Raw genomic sequence first — 27,162 nt, forward strand, 5'->3', positions numbered from 1 at the left:
GCAACACAGATTATGAGATGATCAACGACTTCACGATCATTGGCAACAGAGAAGAGGGAATTTGCTCTCACCAGTCATGCTAGACTCATCAAGGGCAAGCGAGTGGCCAGATATTAATACCTCATCCGTTTGAACCTACACAACTTTTTTCATACAACATAATCTATATATGTTGCAGACCAACTATGACATACCAAGAAACAATAAGCAAAGGGAGTAGCATCAATCACTACCTGATTACTAATGTTGAAATTTCAACTCGTCTACCACCTCTTATCACCTGCTCAGTACTCACCTCTAAAGTGTAAACAACATAATGCAGATTATAGGAATGGTTTAAAAAAAAACACTGAGAGTACAAACCTCCAGATGTATGTTTCTCATCTCCTCGTTCAGTTGACTGTTTGTGCTCACCGATTACGGCTAACACGAAATGAAGATAGTGTCATAAGTGCCACCCAGAAACATAATATATGTGAAATAAGAGTGATAATACCTGTCACAACTACAACAAGAATGATTTGCAAACGTATAATGGTAACACAAACACCAGAAAACAAGAAGTAAACACCGTAGGTTGAAATCAGCACTGAGATGAAAACAAGGTATAGACAAATAGCATAATTTTTTTTTTATTATCTTCAGAAGTAGTACCCCCATTGTTCTTTTATTCTCAAGCATTAAAGAAGCTACTATTCGACCATCAAAATTATCAAAAGAGCTTGGGCATGACATCACATGTTTGAAAACGAATTTTCTCTTCAAAGAGAAGTTTCCTCTCTCTCTCTCTCTCTCTCCACAGAGAATACCTTAATTTCCCCAACCAAGGATGGCTTACCATAAACAACCATTTTTTTCATGCAAACTAAATAATTCACAAGACAATAACAAGGAGGAAAGACACAAAAACATGTAAGCTCAGAATGTGTATATGAACATTAGTTTCAACAGTGGAACTTCAGGACAACATAAATCGGAAAGCTGGCCATAAAACATTCTTCGAAATGTTAATAACGGCTAAAGAGGATATCAAACGTAAGTAGTTAGTTATATGTGAAGATATATAACAAGGCAAAAGTTTGACAAACCTTAACAACTGAAGTGGATATAACAAAGCAAAACGTGATGATATCCAAGCTCTCCTTAGCCACTTATGTTCCTTGAATTCTCAATTTCTCACACAGCAAGGCCAATATCTGCCTGAAATTCATTTCAAACACCAGTAAGGAAAATATAACCAAAAAGATGAAAAAAAATGATAGATGGATTTTGAAGGTGCAAAATGAAAAAAAAAATTTTGCATATGGGTTTCATCTAACTCAATTCCAAGTTACCGCGACGACATGGCCTCTACTTTTAAGGGCATGAACAAGCAAAAGTTTGTCATTGGGCGATGATCTCCCCAAAACCTTTCGCACGCACAAAGCAACCATGTTAGTTTTCAAGTGTCCAACTAACAAAATTATGTTTGTAATGCTCGGGACAAAGACCAATCCAGAAGCTATACCTTGGCTTGCTCCTTATGTTGTTTCTTGTAACAATATTGAAATGTACAGAATTATCATGACATTCAGTATTCGAACTTTTACATACTAAGAATTGGTAAGTAGCATTAGGTGATAAATACCGATATCTTATCGGCTATCTTTTCTCTCTCGGAATCAGATAAGAATCGAAAAGCTTTTCCTTCAGTGAGATTAGGTTCAGTGGATCTCCATCTCCAGTGCGATAGCTTTAGCAGTTTCGAGGTTATCCTGAGTTACCATTCGAACATGAAAGTCAACAGTTAATCACTTAATTGCCATAAGATTTGCCCACCCAGAAGACAACAACAGAAACAAACAGGTTGATGGAAAAAACAGAAATATCAGACAAAACACGTGAATGTGTATAACCAAAATGAGATACCCTAAAACCAAATTGTTAAAATCATGCTTTGCATGGCATCTAGTTCAAAGTAAGAGAAGTTAAGGACAAACAATTTTGAAAGAAGAAAACTTAATTCAACAAAAAAATTATACTTTGCTCTAACACATTCTATAAAAACAAAGCAATAATGCAATCTTTAGTATAAAAAACAACCTGCAGAAATAAAGCATTTGTTAGCTTTTTTTACCTTTATACCGACTATAGCTGACAAACAGAGGTCATCCCCTGGGAGTACCCACTTTAAGAGCTCATCGCTTGTTGGGATTTTGTCAACCTCATAGGTTTATGCTAATGCTACGCATTGAAAAGTTCTTGCTCCCTTGTCTTCCATAACCTTTTTAAAATAAGAAGCCCGCAACCAGACAATTACATGTACAATTTAATCTCAACCAGACCATGCAGTAAACATCTGCAGGAACTTACTTTACATGTAATGGAAAAGCACAACAAAACTATCGACACAAGTTACTCAAAAGTGTTGTGAACCCCACAAAACCAAGGATAGTGATCAAGGTGAAAGACTGATGACAATGAAAACCATGAAGGTGTTAGGTTCTCACAAACCTCGTCTTCAATCTGTCACATTACTACTTTCAATCTGTCACATTACTACTTTCGTCCACAAAGTCTTTGTGTGAAGCCAAAACGATTTCACAAGCTCTTTTCCAATGAATATGAACTTGGACATCAGGTTGAAAATAAGCAAGGAGAAGAGAAGAATTGGTCGTAAGCCATTATTTTTCTTCAGCAACCAGAAAAAACTGAAAGTAAAACATCTGGAGGAAACAGAGACAATTCTTGCACAGCTCCCATATGAAATACGTAGACAATCAATCGATGCGTGTTACAGAGACAGTTTACAACAATATGTTTTTTTTGGTAAGAACTAAAAGGTGTGAAGGTATTCCAAAATTATATAGACACGAAGATAAACACTGTACTTCTTGCATAAACAGAAAAACGTACCGGATCAGAACAACCAAGAAGACAGCAAGAGCAACTCACAGACCAACAATACCAATCAAAACCACCACTCCATTTAGCCAAACCTGACTGAGACATGCCATCAGTTTATCAATATATTTAATAATAATACACTGAATAGTACGATCATTAAAACGTTTTCTACGTGCAAAGGAGTTTCGCCATAAAAAATCCCAATTCTGTGTTGATATAAACAACAGTGACCTTTGTGGACAGAATAAAGGTTATCCATATTAATAAAATCTACAAACTGAATAAACACTTCACATCTCATTCGACTCTAGTAATCTATGTTTTCTCTGTTTTACATAATCAACCATTTTTATTCATGCAAACCAATAATTCAGAAAAGAACGAGGAAAGACATAAAAACACATAACCTACCAGCATTACGACCAGCCATTACGAATGGGTCCTTGCTAGCATCTTTTTGAACCTATCAAGAAAAGAGAAGTTAATCATCATATCATAATGCGGATTATGATATGATCACCGACTTCACTATCATTGGCAACAGACGCATGCTTTTGCTCTCCTCAGTCATGTTATACGCATCAAGGGCAAATGAATGGCCAGATATTAATACCCCATCCGCTGGAACCTACACAAGATTTTCTATACAGCAAAATCTACATATGTTACAGATAACTATTGTAGGAAATTACTCATCCAAAGGTTTGATTTTACAAGAAATTGTTGACACAAAGCAGAAGATAACCACAATGGAGAACAAAAGGAACAATGACGGTGGTGAAGAAGCTAAGAAGAAAATCACGTAAGGCAAAGATGATCATATGCTTAGCATGTGAGAGTGTGATGGGCCAAAATGGTTGACTAGGCTAAATGGGTTTTGAGCCCAAGAAGAAAATAATACTTTAGGATAAGGAATTCGTAACAAATTGTACTGGTCAAGGACAATATAGTAAGGGCTAAGAAGAAGAAATTCCCTATATATGTATTCAGCTTTAGTATTGAAAATAAAGAAGAGAAGTTTTTACTTTTATGTTTATTATGATCTTGCTCTAAAATCTCCTTCATCTTCTACATTTCTAAACAAACAAAAGAAACAATAAGGATTAACATGCATTGTAGTTGTTTTTCTGGTTTTTATTTACTAAGAAAATAAACGGAGAGAACGTGAGTTGTGCAAAGATTTCATAGAAATCTAAGAACTATAACATACCAAGAAAAAATGAACAAAAGGAATAGCATCCATCAGTTACCATATTACCAGTGTTGAGGGACCTGGAATCACCCACCACAATGTTGCAACTCGTCCACCACCTCTTATCACCTGTACATTACGCACCTCTATAAAGTGAAAGTGAAAGAAAAAACATAATGCAGATTGCAGAAATGGTAAAAAAAAAACGGCAAGTATGGACCTCCAGATGTACATCTCTTTTCATCGTTCAGGTTTTGAAACTGCAGAGAGCGTTTGACGTCACTGACCGCTGCAAACATGAAATAGAAAGAAGATAAGTGTTCCTAACTGCAACCCACAATCATAATACTTGTCATGATGACAGCAAGAATAATTAAAACAAGAATGATTGCAGATGCAATGCTGACTCCATCATACAATGGTAACCATATTAATACAATTTACAGCCTTAGTAAACACTTCACATCTCATTCAACTTAGTAAACGTTTTTTTTCCTCTGTTTTACATAATCAACCATTTTGTTCATGCAAGCAAACCAAATAATTCAGAGGACAATAACGAGGAGGAAAGACAGAAAAATCGAATACCAAGCATACCTTTGTCATCTGCAACTTTACAACAAGACATTAAGAATGGGTCCTTACTAGCATCTTTTTGAACCTATCAAGAAAAGAGAAGTTAATCATCATATCACAATGCAGATTATGAGATGAACACCAACATCACTATCATTGGCAACAAATGCAAGCTTTTGATCTCCCCAGTCATGCTAGACCCATCAAGGGCAAGCGAGGGGCCAGATATTAATACCCCATGTACTGGAACCTACACAAGATTTTCTATACAGCAAAGTCTATATATGTTACAGATAACTATGACATATCAAGAAACAATAAACAAAAGGAATAGCAACTCTCAGTGACCAGATTTTATTGTTGGGGGCCCGAAATGACCCACCACAATGTCATATATTGAATTTTCAACTCGACTACCACCTCTTATCCCCTGTGCATCACTTACCTGTATAAAGTGTACACAAAAGGAAACAACATAATGCAGATTACAGAAATGGTAAAAAAACAGCAAGTACGGACCTCCAGATGTGTCTCTTTTCCTCGTTTCGGTGTTGAAACTGCAGAGAGCATTTGAAGTCACTGATTGCTGCAAACATGAAATAGAAAGAAGATAATGTTCATAACCGCTATCCACAATCATAATACTTGTCACGAAGACAGCAAAAACAACTACAACAAGAATGACCGCAAATGCAAATACAATGCGACCTGCACCATACCGTCCTTCTTTGATTCCCTATACACAATGGTAATACAAAACATTAGAAAACAACAAGAGGTAAACACCGTAGGTTGAAATAAGCATTGACACGATACGACAAACAACGTAAAGACGATTAGAATTTTTTATATTGTTTTCAGAGGTAGCACAACTCTGTTTTAATCCTGAGCACTAAAAAAGCTACTGCTGCAACCATCACAATTTGTCAAAGTGAGATCTTGGCAAGCGTCCTAGAGAACCAGCAGAATGACACGTTAGATTTTCAGGGCAACAAAGAAACGTGAATCAATCATTGTCTAAGCTAACATACACAATTCACCGAAAAACCATTATTCGAACTGCGAATATCACCATTACAATAGCATGGACAAAAGTTGACGAGAAGTTTCAGAGCAACTGATGCATAATGAAATTTGTAGCAAAAGCAACAATAACCCACTTGATACATCGTGAACAAGTGGGAAGCTTTGCACTAAACAAACCCGTAATCAGAAACACGGAATCCAGATACCTATAATGGAGACAGGTACTTCAGCACAAAATCGTGAACAAGTGGGAAGCTTTGCACTAAACAAACCCGTAATCAGAAACACGGAATCCAGATACCTATAATGGAGACAGGCACTTCAGCACAATAAGAACACCTTCCGCTCACCAAGTTACAAGAATCACACCTCAAGTTACTTCTGATTAGCTGATTTTGCTTCGATATTCTCATCAGCAGTTCATACTTCATAGACTTGTACTAAAAAAACATAAAAGCTCGATCAATGTCTTAAAGACTGCACGAGAGAATTTGGATTCTAAGCAATAACCTCCTGCCCACTGGAGGACAGTGCATGAGTTGATTAGTGGGTGGTTCTGTGACAGAGACCAAGGCTCCAAGAGTGTCCACTATGAGATTCACCCAAAGCAACTGTTTAATTAAAAGAAAAAAAGAAAGCTCCTTAAACCGATGGATATCCTCTACATACAGACAGCACATAAGAAAGTAGAAAAATCTGTACACGACAAGGATCTGAACATGCACAGCTTTGAGTGGGACATCACTACTTGAAACTACCGCTACAATGTTAATGATGAGAACAACAACATTAACAGTGAGCTGAAATTGGATAATTCTCCGAGTTTTTGCGGACTTTAGATTCAGCACTGTAACTTCACGACATCATAAAAGGAAAGCTGGCCATGAAACATTCTTCGAAATAATGTAATCTTTACTACTCTCCATATAAAACAGCCTACAGAAACGAAGTATTTGTTAGCTGTTTCACCTTTATACCGACACAGATTATCACAACTCAGTTTAAAAGAAGATCACCGACTTCACTATCATTGGCAACACAAACATACATTTTTCCTAGAATCATCGAGAGCAAGCGAGTGGCCTGATATAATAATTAATCCGTTGGAATCTACACAATATTTTTCAAATAGCAAAATGTATATATGTTGCAGATAAACTATGACACACCAAGAAAAAATAGCAAAAGGAGTAGCATCTATCACTAATCTGATTACCAATGTAGGGAGAAAGACATCACCCACCACAATTTCATATATTGAAATTTCAATTCGTCAACCACCTCTTATCCCCTGTGCATTACTCTCCTCTATAAAGTGTAAACAAAAGGAATTAACATAATGCATATAACAGAAATGGTAAAAAATGGAGAGTACGAACCTTCAGATGTATGTCTCTCCCTTCCTCGTTCAGGTTTTGAAATTGCAGACTATCTCTGATCACTTACTGCTGCAAACGTGAAATAGAAAGAAGATACTGTTCATAACTGCTACACACAATCATAATACCTGTCTCGATAACAAAAAGAATAACTGCAAAAGATATGCTGCCCCCATCATCCCATTCCTTCTTTGAATCTCTATGACACAGAATATTATAAAACACCACACATCGTCGGTTTATATAAGCACTGACAAACAAGCTAAAGACAAATTGCAATTTTTTTATTATTATTCTCAGATTTAACATGATTCTGTTTTAATCCCAAGAACTGAAGATACCTTTGCTGCGACCATCACCACTATGAAAGTGAGTTCTTAGCCGATATCTTGCCAGCCATATATCTTTTCACTTTCAGAATCCGACAATGAACGAAAAGTTATTCCTTCAATAACAATAGGTTCAGTGGCTTATGTACCATAGGTTAATATTCTTCACTCCAGCGCAATAGCTTTGGCAGGTTGGAGGTTGTCACTAGTAACCATTCGAACCTGAAAGTCCACAATTTAGTGCTACAAGATTGCCCACCCAGCATGCAGCAAAAACAAACAAGTTAATGGAAAATACGAAAATATCAGAAAAAAAACACATGAATGCATATATAGTTCAGTTACCTTAAAACTAAATTATTGAATTCCTACTTTTTGTGCCATATAGTTCAAACTAAATGAAGTACCTTCACACCAGCACTCTGACTCCTGGTCTACAGAGATGGTTTAGATAAGAAACTATATTGAGAATCTTGCAGCAGACATGTGGGTGGTATGACAAAAAATTTCCCACAGATACGAACTCATTTGCCAAAGACGTTAAGAACAAACAATTTTGAAAGAAAGTAACCCTTAATTCAGCAATAAAATTATTTTTTGGACTAACGCATTCTATATAAAAACACAACCAAGAGAAATAAAGTATTTGTCAGCTTTTTACCTTTACACCGAGCCACCGACTATAGCTAGCAAATACTTTATTTCAGTGGATACTGTCTATAGCTTGCCAACAAAGATCATCCTCTGGGATTACAGACTTTTAGAAGTCAACCTCATAGATTTTTCATGCTAATGCTACGCATTGTTAATATCTTGCAGCCATGCCCTCAATAGCCTTTTAAAATAAGAAACCTGCAAATAGGCAACTAACTGGACAAAAAATTAGATCGATTCACGTTACTAAAAAGTGCTGTGCTGCGAGCCTTATAAAACAAAGGGTGGCGGTCTAATTGAAAGGCTGATGGCAATAAAACTTTGAAGTATTAGGTTCAAACCTTGTCTTCAGTCACAGCTCACATTACCACTTTCATCCATGTAGTTTTTGCATGAAGCCAAAAACAATTACCATCAAGATGACCATCAGTTCGCTCCCCGCAATGAAACAATTCAATCCCAACAACAAGAGAAAATAGACAGGTCAGAAAACAAAGGCATATCCCAGTTCATAGTAGACTCGTAATTGTCACAATGTGCAACAAGGAAAACTTACCAAAGGAGCTTGGCGTGAGATCGGATTTTTGGAAACGCATACTCTCTTCAACGAGAAGTTTTCTCTCTCTCTCTTTCTCAGATATTTTTCTCAGAATCTGTCTTCTCCTGCTTCGGAAGCAACCTGAGAGCATAACCAACCACACCTTTCATCTTTCGGAAATGTTCTGATGTTTTTATAAACAATCAGGACCGTTGCCAAGGAAAACATCGAACCAAGGAAATTTTAATGGAAAATGGAAGAACAAATGATTGATCTCTCCGACACAGAAATTTTGATCCTAGACTCATCAAGGGCAAGCGAGTGGCCTGATATTAATAACCCATCCGCTGGAACCTACACAAGATTTTCTATACAGCAAAATGTGTATATACTACAGAAAACAATAACATACAAAGAAAAAATGAACAAAAGGAATAGCATCCATCAGTTACCATATTACCAACATTGAGGAGCCCGGCATCATCCACCACAATGTTGCAACTCGCCTTGTCTTATCCCCTGTACAACAGAAAGAAACATAATGGAAGACACGAAAAAAAATCAGAAAAATCACGTGAATGTTTATAACCGAATTGAGAAACCCTAAAACCAAATTGTTAAATTCTTACATTGCATGGCATATAGTTCAAAGGAAAAGAAGTACCTTCACGCCATCAATCTGACTCAACTAAACTAAATATCTCTCATTCGTGGTCCATAGGGATCCTGTGCAAATAATGTTTTTATAAAAAACTCCATTGAGAATCTTGCAGCAGACATATGGGTGGTCTGATAAAAACAATGCCCACAGATATGAACTCGTGTGCCAATGAAATTAAGGACAAACACTTTTGAAAGAAGAAAACGCATAATTAAAAAAATTTACACATTCTATTAAACAAAGCTATAATGTAATCTTCACTGCTCTCCATATAAAGCAACCTACAGGAATAAAGTATTTGTTAGCGTCTTTTACCTTTATACCGACACAGATTATCACAACGCAGATTATGAGAAGATCGCCGACTTCACTATCACTGGCAACACAGATGCACGATTTTGCTAGAATCATCGAGGGCAAGCGAGATGGCAGATATTAACACTTACCCTTGGAATCTACATAAAATTTTCCATACACCAAAATCTATATATGTTACAGATAAACTATGACATACCAAGAAACAATAGCAAAAGTTGTAGAAACATCAATCACTATCTAATTACCAATGTTGGGAGAACGTCATCACCCACCACAATTTCATACATTGAAATTTCAACTCGTCTACCACCTCTTATCCCCTTTGCATTACTCATCTCTACAAAGTGTAAACAAAAGGAAGTAGCATAATGCATACTACAGAAATGGTAAAAAAAAAAATGGCGAGTACGAACCTCCTGATATATGTTTCTCTCTTCCTCGTTCTTGTTTTGAAATTGCAGACTTTTTGTTGTCACTTTCTGCTGCAAACGTGAAATATAAAGAAGATACTGTTCATAACTGCTACACACAATCACAATACCTGTCCCGATAACAAAAGAATAACTGCAAAAGCTATGCTGCCTCCATCATCCCATCCTTCTTTCATTCTCTATGACACAAAACATTATAAAACAGCACACACGTCAGTGTAATTAGGCACAAGACAAATTGCAATTTTTTTTATTGTTATTTTCAGAAGTAGCACGCCTCTGTTTTAATCCGAAGTAAAGATACCTTTGCTGCGACCATCACCACTATGAATGTGAGATCTTTGTCGGACATCTTTTCACTTTCAGAATCCGACAAGGAATGAAAAGTTATTCCTTCAATGATAATAGGTTCAGTGGCTTATGTACCATAGGTTAATATTCCGCACTCCAGCACAATAGCTTTGGTAGGTTGGAGGTTGTCACTAGTTACCATTCGAACCTGAAAGTCCACAATTTAGTGCTGTAAGATTGCCCACCCAGCATACAGCCAAATCAAACAGGTTAATGGAAAATATGAAAATATCAGAAAACACACTTGAATGTGTATAACCAAATTCAGATACCCTAAAATTAAATTGTTGAATTCTTACTCTGTGTGCCATATAGTTCAAAGTAAATGAAGTACCTTCATACAAGCACTCTGCCTCCTGGTCTACAAAGAGTTTAGATAAGAAACTCTATCGAGAATCTTGCAGCAGACATGTGGGAGGTCTGATTAAAAACAAATCAACATATCCTTTAGTACTCTCCACATAAAAACACAACCTACAGAAATAAAGTATTTGTTAGCTATTTAGCTTTATACCGACTATATAGCTAGCAAAAACTTTACTTCAGTACGTAGTATTATACCGACTATATCTCGCCAACAAAGAGCAAGATACAATCCAACAATTCCATTAAAAATCAGCCACTCCGTTTAGGCAAACCTGATTGAGACATGTCGTAAGTTTAACAATATATGTAAATGCTAATACACCGAATAGTAAGCTCATTTAAAACATTTTCTACGTGTGCACAGGAGTTTCTTCCGTTTTCTTTTGAAATACAAGCCATCAACAATCCCCACTCGGTGCCGATACCAACAACAGTGACCTTTGAGGACAGAAAATAGGTCAGTTAGTTACCCATATTCATAAAATTTACAGCCCTCATAAACACTTCAAAGTTTTTATTCTGAGCACTAATGAAGCTTCTGCTGCGATCATCACAACTATCAAAGTGAGATCTTGGCAAGCTGCCCAGAGAAAACTCTGTCACTTTAAATGAGGACCGATTGTTTAGTCAAGAAACACAGCAAGAAAAGCATAACTGAAAAGACAAACAGAATTGGTAGGAACTTCCTATACCAGAAAAGCTTTCCCTTTCTTACGAGGATAGGTGTTTGACACATAGATAAGGTATTCTTACGCTTTACAATGTCATCATCATCACCATGGATACCTTTCTTCAGGAAATTCGATAATCCTTGAACCTAATACAAGAGCAAACTAAAATAATCACGCATACGGCCAAGCGGGCATGAACAATAAAGAGAGTCAACCCAGAGGATAGATTCAAGATTGAAAACTTGCCCATCTGTATTGATGTGAGGCTTCTAGGCTGTGATCCTTTGACATAAGAACAAGTTGTAGTCACCATAAGGGGATGGCAGGAGCTGTTTATTCCCCCCCTGAAGATTTCAGTTCCGAATTTTCAAGACCGAAACACCACACGGAAGAAACATATACCTGTGCTTAAAAAGAATTAAAGCAAAATGTAAAAAGAAAACATCAAGATTACCATCAGTTCGCTCCCCCATGGTTATGAAACCATTTGCAGCCCAACAACAAGAGAAAAGAGACGGGTCAGAAAAGAAACCAAAGCATATCTCAGTTCATAGTAAACTAGTAATTGTAAGAATATGCAACAAGGAAAACTTACCAAAAGACCTCTCACTCATCTTTCATCTGTCGAAAATGTCTGAACAATCAGACACCGTTGCGAAGGAAAACATCGAACCAAAGAAAGTTTAGTGGAGAATGGAAGAACAAAAGATTGATCCCAGAACTCCAAAACTTTTTCAAAGAAGGAGAAATCTCCGGCGAACTTACCGTCGCCATTCTTCTTTTTCCGGTCGCGAGAAAACAATTTTGAATGAGAGAAAAAAGCAACACAATAGTAGGGCCCTTATGGGCTTATGCCCAAGTCCAACAACCCATAAATCTGCACACATTCACGTTTCTGTACGTATGCGATGTATATGTATGTATGTATGTAACTATCTGTAGAGGAGATCATACTCGGTTAAGCTAGTAGAGTTGTGTAGTCAACGGATACTTTTTGCAACGTGTCAGAATATTATTGGTGCTAATTGCCCTGTAAACGTTCCTCGTCCACGTCTCCAAGTGACGTCGTTTCGGTTAGCCAACGGCTGCCACGCATTTCAATTTTTTTACCACGTGGCATTATCACAGGCTAATCAAAGTGAATTATGTCCATGGGCTGTTTTTTTTTCAGAAGTCATGTTAAAGTAACGGTGTTAAATGTCGTGTGAGAATATGCCACAAAACAAATGTCCAAATTTGTGTATTTTATAGTTAATTAAAAAAATTTATATAGTTAGTTGACATTTTTAGATAAATAGACGTATTTATTGGCCATTTTTTAAATATAAAAACAAGGATCATTTACCATTAAAATATTAAATATTTTAAAATCAATGATATGTCAAATTTGTGTATTTACTTCATTTCTCCGTTACTTTTTAAATTAAAAATATCAACCACATCGTTTTCTTTAAACAATGAGGATGATATATGATGTCTTTTTCATATTAAAAAACACTTACATAAATATATATATAAAAATATTTACTATGGTTTTTAAAAATAAAAAGTACATATGAGTATAGAAAAATAATAATATATTTTAAAATTTTTGTCAAATCAAAGGGATCTAATCTAAAATTATTTTGACGTAATTTAAGATTTATATTAAAAAAATATTTAGAATATAATCATTAATTATATTGATTAAACTTTTTAATTGTAACAGTAAATTAAATTAAAGCAAATGCGAAAAAATTGATTAATTTAATTTTCATTACATGATACTTCTAACCCTAATATTAATATAAATAATATTATGGATAATACAATAACGTTAAATATTATTTTTAGATTATACAATCTAATTTTAGATTATACCAAATCGCTAAGATGATTTTAGTTTTTACGTCGATAATTCTAAACTACAATTAATGGCTGCCTTTTATATCATACATATATCATCCATCTGCCTTGTAATGGTAAAATATAGGAAGAGATGAACGCAACTTCAACTTTTACGAGAATTATAATCGTAAAATCCGTTTGAAATCGTTGTTTCAATCACAAAACCACGGTTTCGGTAAGACGATCACGTTTGTTGTTCCAATCACACAAGTATCGAACCGCATCTAACAAATGTGATCACGTTTGATGTTCCAATCACACAAGTATCGAACAAGATGTGATCAGATCATACATGTCCAAATAAAGCCATCACGGCTCGAGTCACCGACACTATCAGAAGGACGACCACGGCCAGCAGAATCGTCAGTTGCAGCTTCTCCATCATCGGCTCATCACCGGTGACTACGACCACAACAGCCACCTCCTTATGACATGGAACCTTGAACAGATGGGTCACGCACTTTGTTATTTTCTCCATTGCCTCTATCATTTTCGTCGCACTTCTCTGAAACATCTTCTTTATGATATCTACTATAGCTGATCCAGATTCTTCAGCTCTCCCATCCGAGTTCTCGAGATCGTATTCTACTGCATAAACATAATGTGTATTATATATATATATATATAGAGAGAGAGAGAGAGGTGAAATCAGTAGATTTCCTCCGAGAAACTGCTTGCTCGAGCTTTCTTACCATTAGTTATGAGTTCGCGAACAACCTCGTTGTTCATAACCGCATTGTATACGGTCGTGTCTGATGCCAAAGATACAACCATTCTCTGCGATGTGGACAATAATGGATCAATGGGTTTCGTTTCTACAAGTAATCAAGCTTAAAAACAGGTTTGTTCCTTCTACAATGTACAGACAAGTCTACATTATGATCTGGTTTTCTTGCCCTGATTCATGTCGGGAAAACCATCTTATGGGGAAAGCTGAGTTGAAACAGAGGAACCTGGATTGATGGATCAGTCTGAAGCAGATGAAAAGCGTCGAAGAGTCTGTCTTGCATATAAGGCTGCAGCTGCTGCAGATGTCTTGAGTTGCAGAGCTGCAATGGCGGTTCAGTCCAATCTAGGAACCCTAACCCATCTGACAAAATGCAGCCATTAATCTCATCCTCCGACATCGAAGCTTCATCTTCCCCGTCAGCATTTGTATCACCACTCAACATCCTAAAATGTTAAACAGAAATCACAGAACCACATCTGGAGAGTTTTTCTCCTTAAACAAAATTCAAAAACAGAGCTTATGTTGTTCAAAAAAGACAAATCTTTTCCCGGAAAACTCACAGACGAAGTGCATCGAGAGCGTCATGAACTTCATGAACGGCCGGAGAATTACCCATAAGAACATCAGCTTCTCCTCTATCCACAGTGACCCAATCAAACTCCTCACCGGAAACGTCGAGAGAGTCACCGGAAAACATGGTCGTCAGACCATAACCCTCGGACAAAGTAAGATTCAGCGGCTCAATTGCCGAGCCAGATGATGAAATGGCAACGACACCCGGTAAGTTCGGGTCGGAGACCAGTGGTGTTGGAGGAAGAGACATAGGCAGTTTCAACATTTCTCCACCGCTGCTAGCGCCCACATGCTTTCTTTCTTGCTCCCGAAGTTGAAACTTTTTCTTTCATTGCAAAACAAAAAAACAAAAAAAAAATATCCACTTCCAAATCTGATTGATCCTTCAAGACCTCATACTTTTATGTTTCTTCAAATATAAACCATATATTATATGATCTATTGTAAACAAAACCTCACACTTCTGAATGTTTTCAATTAAACCTTTCATAGAAGAAACAGAAATTTTGAATTTTTCTGCTAGAGATCGTAAAGACCAGAGCTTTCAGTGGATCAAGTCCGAATCGTGGCGTCCTGATCAGATCAATCCGCTCGGCAAATCATCCCATGAGAGAATTTTCCTTTAGGGTCTCTCGAGCAGAATCAGATAAAGATGGGATCAGCCACCGATTCGTGAAATCGAAAGCCATGAACATGATTTAGAATTGGAAACCAGCGAGACCCGAGAGGAGAATCCCGTTGACTAACTCCGAAATGGTCGGTAATGGCGATCGTGATATCTTGCATGCACATTCAAATACCTTCTGTGTTCGTTTTCCCCATCTGTAGGGTTTATATCCCGAGAACTGTTCTCTGAATCGGTTTTCCATTCCTCGGTGTCGGAATCAGCTTTGCAGTTCTTGTCCAGAGGAATTCCATTCATATTCAATTCGTGGATCTTTAGGCATCTCACCGAAGATGATTACGCAGGAATACATTGTTATTTGCGAGTTGCATTGCTCTGTAGTCATAATTCGAGGAGCAAATTTCATTTAAGTCGAATACATATATGCTTTTTCATAAATTCTGCATGTAGTTGATGTTTTTGAGATCAATGGAGAATCACATTGGAGCTGAAAAAAAAGGATCATATTGGACTGTTTCTCCAAGGATTGATTTGCATGGTTAGATTCTTCGTTGTATATGCATAAGGAGTCTTCCCTTCTCTGTAAGCACTTTGTATGGGAAAGATCGAGTTTTGTTCATATCCACTAGCAGAACCTAAGCATTAGCGTCTGAGAACATGGCTCTGTGTTGTAATAATCGACAGAGCATGGGACTCTAAGTGTGCAAGAACAGGTTTTATCACCATGTTCTATGTCATGTATGTGTTTCAGAAGAGAAGTGTTTGTTCTCAGATACATATGCACAAGCTATCCTAATTCATGGTACTGGTTGTACATATTTCTGCTTACAGTACTCAAATTTGAAATTTCTGTTCTTGGGCGGTCCTTAGTTTTTTGTTCCATCATATTTTACTTGTAGCAGAAGACAATGAATCTATTTACATGGCAAGCTTTGCGTGAAAACATCGCTTATATGTGTTTCAGCGATCTTGATCATAAACTTTCTAAATTTGAAGAAAGTTCATACACTACATACATTTGCCAAGTTCGCATCAGGTTTTATCTCTCTCCTCGTTCCTTGCGTTCGAATAAAAAATCCGTATGTTTTTCCATATGTTTTCAGTATATAATGAACCTGGTTGAATTCATGGATCTTCTGTTGACTACTACGATACTTAGTATCGACATGAAATTCTAAATCTGTATCTTGAACTCTGTATCGGGAACCTCTGAAGCATTTTTTACATGTGGTTGTGATCGTATTTTCATTGATATACATCTTGGCAAATTCTCTCAAGTATCCTTAGAGCTAACCATAAGATATCTTTTGCTCCTAGAACATAACTGGGTCTTGTCTTCATAAGAACAAGCCACGATCTGTCTCCGTCTTCTTGACTGTTCTTGAAAAGATAAGACTCTTTAAGAATCATCTATTCGCCATTCGACATTGTTTATCCAACCCGATTTCCAGGTACGTACAGTTCTTCCTCTGAATCTTTCGATCTTCAGAAAGGATATAGTGTTTTCCGACATCCATAGTTGTATGTTTTTCTCTGTTTTTCTTTGATTTTTTCATGTTGTGGAATTGCCTGATATATCATATGTATACAAAACCTAACCAGGTTCTGTTTTCTTTGTTCTGAGCAAATTGATATGTGCTTATTGTAACATTGTTTCTTCCTTTTTTGTATTGCTAGATATCGACGGGGAAGGCGGTTTCTGTAGGATCGTTTCTTTTCCGGGATCAAACTGATAGAACTGGAGAAACCGATATATGTCATCTAATTTTCAGTACAGTTAAAGGCTTCTGGGACTCGAGGACCGGTTTATGGTGTTGATTTTAATGGTCGAGTTTACATGTTTCTTTGTGGAGGGGCCAAGGAAAGGAATGGTTTATGTCCAAAGAGAATTTTTGAGCTTTTTGCATACCGAACCGGGTTTTGTGGTTAACCGGAAATCTGACCATTGGTTTATTTCCTTTGAACCGGACCAGAGTGAGAGATGGCATTGAAGAAGAAAAGTCATGAAGTGTAAAATACTAATAGACAAGGCATGGGGTTGTCTTCCAATTTCACCCCACAAAACCAACAACCGCATTCATTCATGATTATAGCTTTTGAAATTAAATTTAATCAAATCTAAAAAAGAGTAAAATTTTGAAATGGAAAAATTTATGATTAGGATGGTTGGTTGATGATTTAGGATTCCATGAAAAAAATGACCCTCTATTTCAAAAAGTGGATCATCCATTTTTCTATGAACAAAATGATTGCCCATTTTGATAATTCTTTTGTTTGTGTAATTGATTTCTACCATCTTTCCACCTAAAGATCTTGAACTCATGATGTAATTTATCAATTTACACTTATTTGTACCGTACAAAAATACCCCTAATAAATTATAATATTTTTACATTTAATATCAAGGTTTTAAAGTTAGGACAGTTAAACATAATTTTGATTACTTTTATCTTTCTTAATCTTTAATGATTCAAAATTCATTTTTTGGATCCGATATTGCATATCCCGTGTCTATATATTTTTTTTAATGATCCAAAAACTAGCTAAATTTAAATTAAAAAAAATACCATCCATTGGACATTTATTTAGTTAGGATTTAGCTAAACTACATGACAAAAATGACATCTAATTATGGTCTGTCCAACCCCCTTTTTTATTTGACAAAAATGACATCTAATTTCCTCTTTTTATTTTTATTTTCTACATTGCATTATTCCAACTAAGATCGATGTGAAGTGAAAAATGGGAATTTGTGTCAAATCAAAATGTTCATTTGGGTTGACAAAGGTTTAAGTCCTTTTCAAACCTGATTACCAAAAATTGTCTAATTTGCCTGTTTTTTTTTAAATTTAATATATATATATATATATATATATTTGAGAGACATCATTTAGAATATTGAGATGATATATCTTTATGATGATATATTTTTATTTTTTTATTTTTTTTAAAAAAAATTGAAAACTTAAAATTATTTGTACCATGTTATCTCATTTTAACGACTAATAAAAACCTAAAGTGCAACTATTTTAACGTGGATCCAACTAATAAATCTAAAAAAATAAAATTGAATAAATGTTAAAGTAATGAAATGTCAATACATTTGCATGTTAATGATCATTGGTTAATGGCAATTGGTACATCATTTGATTATAAACCAATGAAAATATGAATTAAAAATATAAACCACTAACTATGACCATAATAATTAATGGTAATTATCACCATGTTCTATGTCATGTATGTGTTTCAGAAGAGAAGTGTTTGTTCTCAGATACATATGCACAAGCTATCCTAATTCATGGTACTGGTTGTACATATTTCTGCTTACAGTACTCAAATTTGAAATTTCTGTTCTTGGGCGGTCCTTAGTTTTTTGTTCCATCATATTTTACTTGTAGCAGAAGACAATGAATCTATTTACATGGCAAGCTTTGCGTGAAAACATCGCTTATATGTGTTTCAGCGATCTTGATCATAAACTTTCTAAATTTGAAGAAAGTTCATACACTACATACATTTGCCAAGTTCGCATCAGGTTTTATCTCTCTCCTCGTTCCTTGCGTTCGAATAAAAAATCCGTATGTTTTTCCATATGTTTTCAGTATATAATGAACCTGGTTGAATTCATGGATCTTCTGTTGACTACTACGATACTTAGTATCGACATGAAATTCTAAATCTGTATCTTGAACTCTGTATCGGGAACCTCTGAAGCATTTTTTACATGTGGTTGTGATCGTATTTTCATTGATATACATCTTGGCAAATTCTCTCAAGTATCCTTAGAGCTAACCATAAGATATCTTTTGCTCCTAGAACATAACTGGGTCTTGTCTTCATAAGAACAAGCCACGATCTGTCTCCGTCTTCTTGACTGTTCTTGAAAAGATAAGACTCTTTAAGAATCATCTATTCGCCATTCGACATTGTTTATCCAACCCGATTTCCAGGTACGTACAGTTCTTCCTCTGAATCTTTCGATCTTCAGAAAGGATATAGTGTTTTCCGACATCCATAGTTGTATGTTTTTCTCTGTTTTTCTTTGATTTTTTCATGTTGTGGAATTGCCTGATATATCATATGTATACAAAACCTAACCAGGTTCTGTTTTCTTTGTTCTGAGCAAATTGATATGTGCTTATTGTAACATTGTTTCTTCCTTTTTTGTATTGCTAGATATCGACGGGGAAGGCGGTTTCTGTAGGATCGTTTCTTTTCCGGGATCAAACTGATAGAACTGGAGAAACCGATATATGTCATCTAATTTTCAGTACAGTTAAAGGCTTCTGGGACTCGAGGACCGGTTTATGGTGTTGATTTTAATGGTCGAGTTTACATGTTTCTTTGTGGAGGGGCCAAGGAAAGGAATGGTTTATGTCCAAAGAGAATTTTTGAGCTTTTTGCATACCGAACCGGGTTTTGTGGTTAACCGGAAATCTGACCATTGGTTTATTTCCTTTGAACCGGACCAGAGTGAGAGATGGCATTGAAGAAGAAAAGTCATGAAGTGTAAAATACTAATAGACAAGGCATGGGGTTGTCTTCCAATTTCACCCCACAAAACCAACAACCGCATTCATTCATGATTATAGCTTTTGAAATTAAATTTAATCAAATCTAAAAAAGAGTAAAATTTTGAAATGGAAAAATTTATGATTAGGATGGTTGGTTGATGATTTAGGATTCCATGAAAAAAATGACCCTCTATTTCAAAAAGTGGATCATCCATTTTTCTATGAACAAAATGATTGCCCATTTTGATAATTCTTTTGTTTGTGTAATTGATTTCTACCATCTTTCCACCTAAAGATCTTGAACTCATGATGTAATTTATCAATTTACACTTATTTGTACCGTACAAAAATACCCCTAATAAATTATAATATTTTTACATTTAATATCAAGGTTTTAAAGTTAGGACAGTTAAACATAATTTTGATTACTTTTATCTTTCTTAATCTTTAATGATTCAAAATTCATTTTTTGGATCCGATATTGCATATCCCGTGTCTATATATTTTTTTTAATGATCCAAAAACTAGCTAAATTTAAATTAAAAAAAATACCATCCATTGGACATTTATTTAGTTAGGATTTAGCTAAACTACATGACAAAAATGACATCTAATTATGGTCTGTCCAACCCCCTTTTTTATTTGACAAAAATGACATCTAATTTCCTCTTTTTATTTTTATTTTCTACATTGCATTATTCCAACTAAGATCGATGTGAAGTGAAAAATGGGAATTTGTGTCAAATCAAAATGTTCATTTGGGTTGACAAAGGTTTAAGTCCTTTTCAAACCTGATTACCAAAAATTGTCTAATTTGCCTGTTTTTTTTTAAATTTAATATATATATATATATATATATATTTGAGAGACATCATTTAGAATATTGAGATGATATATCTTTATGATGATATATTTTTATTTTTTTATTTTTTTTAAAAAAAATTGAAAACTTAAAATTATTTGTACCATGTTATCTCATTTTAACGACTAATAAAAACCTAAAGTGCAACTATTTTAACGTGGATCCAACTAATAAATCTAAAAAAATAAAATTGAATAAATGTTAAAGTAATGAAATGTCAATACATTTGCATGTTAATGATCATTGGTTAATGGCAATTGGTACATCATTTGATTATAAACCAATGAAAATATGAATTAAAAATATAAACCACTAACTATGACCATAATAATTAATGGTAATTATCACCATGTTCTATGTCATGTATGTGTTTCAGAAGAGAAGTGTTTGTTCTCAGATACATATGCACAAGCTATCCTAATTCATGGTACTGGTTGTACATATTTCTGCTTACAGTACTCAAATTTGAAATTTCTGTTCTTGGGCGGTCCTTAGTTTTTTGTTCCATCATATTTTACTTGTAGCAGAAGACAATGAATCTATTTACATGGCAAGCTTTGCGTGAAAACATCGCTTATATGTGTTTCAGCGATCTTGATCATAAACTTTCTAAATTTGAAGAAAGTTCATACACTACATACATTTGCCAAGTTCGCATCAGGTTTTATCTCTCTCCTCGTTCCTTGCGTTCGAATAAAAAATCCGTATGTTTTTCCATATGTTTTCAGTATATAATGAACCTGGTTGAATTCATGGATCTTCTGTTGACTACTACGATACTTAGTATCGACATGAAATTCTAAATCTGTATCTTGAACTCTGTATCGGGAACCTCTGAAGCATTTTTTACATGTGGTTGTGATCGTATTTTCATTGATATACATCTTGGCAAATTCTCTCAAGTATCCTTAGAGCTAACCATAAGATATCTTTTGCTCCTAGAACATAACTGGGTCTTGTCTTCATAAGAACAAGCCACGATCTGTCTCCGTCTTCTTGACTGTTCTTGAAAAGATAAGACTCTTTAAGAATCATCTATTCGCCATTCGACATTGTTTATCCAACCCGATTTCCAGGTACGTACAGTTCTTCCTCTGAATCTTTCGATCTTCAGAAAGGATATAGTGTTTTCCGACATCCATAGTTGTATGTTTTTCTCTGTTTTTCTTTGATTTTTTCATGTTGTGGAATTGCCTGATATATCATATGTATACAAAACCTAACCAGGTTCTGTTTTCTTTGTTCTGAGCAAATTGATATGTGCTTATTGTAACATTGTTTCTTCCTTTTTTGTATTGCTAGATATCGACGGGGAAGGCGGTTTCTGTAGGATCGTTTCTTTTCCGGGATCAAACTGATAGAACTGGAGAAACCGATATATGTCATCTAATTTTCAGTACAGTTAAAGGCTTCTGGGACTCGAGGACCGGTTTATGGTGTTGATTTTAATGGTCGAGTTTACATGTTTCTTTGTGGAGGGGCCAAGGAAAGGAATGGTTTATGTCCAAAGAGAATTTTTGAGCTTTTTGCATACCGAACCGGGTTTTGTGGTTAACCGGAAATCTGACCATTGGTTTATTTCCTTTGAACCGGACCAGAGTGAGAGATGGCATTGAAGAAGAAAAGTCATGAAGTGTAAAATACTAATAGACAAGGCATGGGGTTGTCTTCCAATTTCACCCCACAAAACCAACAACCGCATTCATTCATGATTATAGCTTTTGAAATTAAATTTAATCAAATCTAAAAAAGAGTAAAATTTTGAAATGGAAAAATTTATGATTAGGATGGTTGGTTGATGATTTAGGATTCCATGAAAAAAATGACCCTCTATTTCAAAAAGTGGATCATCCATTTTTCTATGAACAAAATGATTGCCCATTTTGATAATTCTTTTGTTTGTGTAATTGATTTCTACCATCTTTCCACCTAAAGATCTTGAACTCATGATGTAATTTATCAATTTACACTTATTTGTACCGTACAAAAATACCCCTAATAAATTATAATATTTTTACATTTAATATCAAGGTTTTAAAGTTAGGACAGTTAAACATAATTTTGATTACTTTTATCTTTCTTAATCTTTAATGATTCAAAATTCATTTTTTGGATCCGATATTGCATATCCCGTGTCTATATATTTTTTTTAATGATCCAAAAACTAGCTAAATTTAAATTAAAAAAAATACCATCCATTGGACATTTATTTAGTTAGGATTTAGCTAAACTACATGACAAAAATGACATCTAATTATGGTCTGTCCAACCCCCTTTTTTATTTGACAAAAATGACATCTAATTTCCTCTTTTTATTTTTATTTTCTACATTGCATTATTCCAACTAAGATCGATGTGAAGTGAAAAATGGGAATTTGTGTCAAATCAAAATGTTCATTTGGGTTGACAAAGGTTTAAGTCCTTTTCAAACCTGATTACCAAAAATTGTCTAATTTGCCTGTTTTTTTTTAAATTTAATATATATATATATATATATATATTTGAGAGACATCATTTAGAATATTGAGATGATATATCTTTATGATGATATATTTTTATTTTTTTATTTTTTTTAAAAAAAATTGAAAACTTAAAATTATTTGTACCATGTTATCTCATTTTAACGACTAATAAAAACCTAAAGTGCAACTATTTTAACGTGGATCCAACTAATAAATCTAAAAAAATAAAATTGAATAAATGTTAAAGTAATGAAATGTCAATACATTTGCATGTTAATGATCATTGGTTAATGGCAATTGGTACATCATTTGATTATAAACCAATGAAAATATGAATTAAAAATATAAACCACTAACTATGACCATAATAATTAATGGTAATTATCACCATGTTCTATGTCATGTATGTGTTTCAGAAGAGAAGTGTTTGTTCTCAGATACATATGCACAAGCTATCCTAATTCATGGTACTGGTTGTACATATTTCTGCTTACAGTACTCAAATTTGAAATTTCTGTTCTTGGGCGGTCCTTAGTTTTTTGTTCCATCATATTTTACTTGTAGCAGAAGACAATGAATCTATTTACATGGCAAGCTTTGCGTGAAAACATCGCTTATATGTGTTTCAGCGATCTTGATCATAAACTTTCTAAATTTGAAGAAAGTTCATACACTACATACATTTGCCAAGTTCGCATCAGGTTTTATCTCTCTCCTCGTTCCTTGCGTTCGAATAAAAAATCCGTATGTTTTTCCATATGTTTTCAGTATATAATGAACCTGGTTGAATTCATGGATCTTCTGTTGACTACTACGATACTTAGTATCGACATGAAATTCTAAATCTGTATCTTGAACTCTGTATCGGGAACCTCTGAAGCATTTTTTACATGTGGTTGTGATCGTATTTTCATTGATATACATCTTGGCAAATTCTCTCAAGTATCCTTAGAGCTAACCATAAGATATCTTTTGCTCCTAGAACATAACTGGGTCTTGTCTTCATAAGAACAAGCCACGATCTGTCTCCGTCTTCTTGACTGTTCTTGAAAAGATAAGACTCTTTAAGAATCATCTATTCGCCATTCGACATTGTTTATCCAACCCGATTTCCAGGTACGTACAGTTCTTCCTCTGAATCTTTCGATCTTCAGAAAGGATATAGTGTTTTCCGACATCCATAGTTGTATGTTTTTCTCTGTTTTTCTTTGATTTTTTCATGTTGTGGAATTGCCTGATATATCATATGTATACAAAACCTAACCAGGTTCTGTTTTCTTTGTTCTGAGCAAATTGATATGTGCTTATTGTAACATTGTTTCTTCCTTTTTTGTATTGCTAGATATCGACGGGGAAGGCGGTTTCTGTAGGATCGTTTCTTTTCCGGGATCAAACTGATAGAACTGGAGAAACCGATATATGTCATCTAATTTTCAGTACAGTTAAAGGCTTCTGGGACTCGAGGACCGGTTTATGGTGTTGATTTTAATGGTCGAGTTTACATGTTTCTTTGTGGAGGGGCCAAGGAAAGGAATGGTTTATGTCCAAAGAGAATTTTTGAGCTTTTTGCATACCGAACCGGGTTTTGTGGTTAACCGGAAATCTGACCATTGGTTTATTTCCTTTGAACCGGACCAGAGTGAGAGATGGCATTGAAGAAGAAAAGTCATGAAGTGTAAAATACTAATAGACAAGGCATGGGGTTGTCTTCCAATTTCACCCCACAAAACCAACAACCGCATTCATTCATGATTATAGCTTCTTATCGTCGTATGCCCTTTGGATTATGTAATGCACCTGCCACTTTTCAGAGATGCATGACTGCTATATTTTCTGATGTGATTGAGGATATTATGGAGGTGTTCATGGACGATTTCTCTGTCCATGGACCCTCATTTGACGTTTGTTTGGCCAATTTGCATCGAGTTTTAGACAGGTGTGCAACAACCAACTTAGTCATCAACTGGGAGAAGTGTAACTTCATGGTGCAAGAAGGGATTGTTTTAAGACATAAGGTATCTTCTAGGGGAATCGAGGTAGACAGAGCGAAGATAGAGGTTATTGAGAAGCTTCCACCGCCCGTGAATGTCACGCTTGAACAAGAACGGATCGTCCCAAAAATAATCCCGTACGTCAAAGAGTTCAAAACGTTGTTGTGCAATCTGGTACAGAAATCGCAGATGGAAGTTGAAGGGTTTGAATGAAATCGATTAACAACGAAAGTGATAGAGAAGGAACGATCTCACCCGGGATTTCGAGCGTCCGTTGGAGCGAACAACTCTGATACCAAAATGATACACGCCCTATGAGTGTGAGACTCGTGGCGATCGAGATAGAGCTGCAACGACGGGAGATCACTGGCCGAAGGGCACTCGAACTCGCCCGAAGTTGTAACGGCGGAGGGGAATGGAGGAGTGTGTTCGGAATCAATCACTCGCCCGGAGGCACTCGAACTTGATCCGAAACAGCAGAGATGGAGGCGTGAAAGGGGATAGAAGACCTATGGACTAACCAATCGGTCGGTTTCGGACGAACCAAGACAGAAACGCCGGATGAACCAACGGGACTCAGACGAACCGAGTTGTTCGGACACACCGGTTGATGATGTGGCTCCGAGTTGCCTAATTTGCTTCAATCGAATCCCTTGAATTTGTGGCAATTCTAGAAGTGGAACCTTTTGATGTTTGGGGTGTAGACTTTATGGGACCTTTTTCATCGTCTTGTGGGAACGTATATATCTTAGTTGATATCCAGAGTGTGTGATAACTCCTAATTCTCTCTATATTCCCAGGACGTTTTTATAGGATTTAGACGAGGATCATATTCATTTGTAAGCATTATAGGCGTGTTAGGCCACGAAACTCGGTTTGGTTGTGTTTTTATAGGATTATAGGTCTCGGACGCGATTTGGACCAAAACGGGAGCAATCTGGAGCTAAAGGGATGAAATATGCCAAGAACTTGCCGTCTTGATTCGGTCGGAGTCAACCATGGAAAATGGGTCGAGTCAACGTGCTGAAAATGGCCCAATTCAAGCTTGTTACGAAGAGACCGAGTCAAACACACCGAATCAGAAGGCCCGAGTCAGACACCCCGAGTCAGAAGGCCCGAGTCAGAAGAATGGGCTGGGCCGAATTCTTAAGAGTCCCGATTTGACAGATTCGAATTTTCAGATTTTGAACGGGAGTATGACTTCGGGAGCGCCGTCTAGGGTTTATTAAAAGTGCCTACAGACGTCCTAGAGGGCAGACAGACTTTATACAGACTTTAGAGAGCCTTGGTGAGAGAAATAAGAGTTTATGGGATTTCGGGAAGAAGAAAGAGAGTTAGAATGTGAAGATCGCTTGATGTCGACATGAGTCTTTCTTCTCCCTCTTTTGTTTCTGTTTCCGGTTTTATTCTGTGTTTTTCCATGAACCGTGAGTAGAACCGGGTCCCCGACACTATCAGAAGGACGACCACGGCCAGCAGAATCGTCAGTTGCAGCTTCTCCATCATCGGCTCATCACCGGTGACTACGACCACAACAGCCACCTCCTTATGACATGGAACCTTGAACAGATGGGTCACGCACTTTGTTATTTTCTCCATTGCCTCTATCATTTTCGTCGCACTTCTCTGAAACATCTTCTTTATGATATCTACTATAGCTGATCCAGATTCTTCAGCTCTCCCATCCGAGTTCTCGAGATCGTATTCTACTGCATAAACATAATGTGTATTATATATATATATATATAGAGAGAGAGAGAGAGGTGAAATCAGTAGATTTCTTCCGAGAAACTGCTTGCTCGAGCTTTCTTACCATTAGTTATGAGTTCGCGAACAACCTCGTTGTTCATAACCGCATTGTATACGGTCGTGTCTGATGCCAAAGATACAACCATTCTCTGCGATGTGGACAATAATGGATCAATGGGTTTCGTTTCTACAAGTAATCAAGCTTAAAAACAGGTTTGTTCCTTCTACAATGTACAGACAAGTCTACATTATGATCTGGTTTTCTTGCCCTGATTCATGTCGGGAAAACCATCTTATGGGGAAAGCTGAGTTGAAACAGAGGAACCTGGATTGATGGATCAGTCTGAAGCAGATGAAAAGCGTCGAAGAGTCTGTCTTGCATATAAGC

General features: G+C 35.9%; 3 protein-coding genes across 17 annotated transcripts; all 3 read right to left on the bottom strand.

Moving 5' to 3' along the window:
* Window positions 1–92: 92 nt before the first annotated feature.
* Window positions 93–5,338, bottom strand: LOC104818314. The gene is made up of 11 exons (XM_010547852.2): window positions 5,174–5,338; window positions 4,676–4,739; window positions 4,299–4,367; window positions 4,137–4,207; window positions 3,298–3,349; window positions 2,896–2,978; window positions 2,117–2,263; window positions 1,508–1,754; window positions 1,335–1,409; window positions 1,089–1,200; window positions 93–423 (listed from the first exon to the last, which is right to left on the bottom strand). The coding sequence occupies exons 1-7, from the start codon at window positions 5,222–5,224 to the stop codon at window positions 2,213–2,215; spliced, it is 441 nt and encodes a 146-aa protein (XP_010546154.1). The 5' UTR covers window positions 5,225–5,338; the 3' UTR covers window positions 93–423; window positions 1,089–1,200; window positions 1,335–1,409; window positions 1,508–1,754; window positions 2,117–2,212.
* Window positions 5,339–5,925: 587 nt separating this feature from the next.
* On the bottom strand, window positions 5,926–11,207 carry LOC104818313 (calcium-transporting ATPase 8, plasma membrane-type-like). Of its 15 annotated transcripts, none has more exons than XR_002024436.1 (14): window positions 10,903–11,207; window positions 10,676–10,761; window positions 10,295–10,489; window positions 9,973–10,169; window positions 9,467–9,522; window positions 9,245–9,306; window positions 8,814–9,099; window positions 8,599–8,721; window positions 8,050–8,476; window positions 7,538–7,610; window positions 7,060–7,128; window positions 6,400–6,988; window positions 6,191–6,291; window positions 5,926–6,120 (listed from the first exon to the last, which is right to left on the bottom strand). XR_002024436.1 is itself a non-coding variant. In XM_019203080.1 (8 exons), exons 2-8 carry the CDS (start codon window positions 10,679–10,681, stop codon window positions 9,499–9,501), a joined length of 282 nt encoding a protein of 93 aa, XP_019058625.1. In that variant the 5' UTR covers window positions 10,682–10,761; window positions 10,903–11,207; the 3' UTR covers window positions 9,393–9,498. The 15 variants fall into 15 exon arrangements, 1 of the variants encoding a protein (XP_019058625.1); XR_002024439.1 differs by lacking the exon at window positions 9,467–9,522 and having other exon boundaries at window positions 6,028–6,120; window positions 9,973–10,002; window positions 10,101–10,169; XR_002024438.1 differs by having other exon boundaries at window positions 6,028–6,120; window positions 9,245–9,522; window positions 9,973–10,002; window positions 10,101–10,169.
* A 2,344-nt stretch (window positions 11,208–13,551) lies between these two features.
* On the bottom strand, window positions 13,552–14,833 carry LOC104818512. The gene is made up of 4 exons (XM_010548126.1): window positions 14,556–14,833; window positions 14,219–14,438; window positions 13,937–14,042; window positions 13,552–13,820 (listed from the first exon to the last, which is right to left on the bottom strand). Exons 1-4 carry the CDS (start codon window positions 14,831–14,833, stop codon window positions 13,552–13,554), a joined length of 873 nt encoding a protein of 290 aa, XP_010546428.1.
* Window positions 14,834–27,162: the final 12,329 nt, after the last annotated feature.

Source organism: Tarenaya hassleriana, unplaced genomic scaffold (assembly GCF_000463585.1).
Source record: "Tarenaya hassleriana unplaced genomic scaffold, ASM46358v1 Cleome29, whole genome shotgun sequence".
NCBI classification, from domain to species: domain Eukaryota; kingdom Viridiplantae; phylum Streptophyta; class Magnoliopsida; order Brassicales; family Cleomaceae; genus Tarenaya; species Tarenaya hassleriana.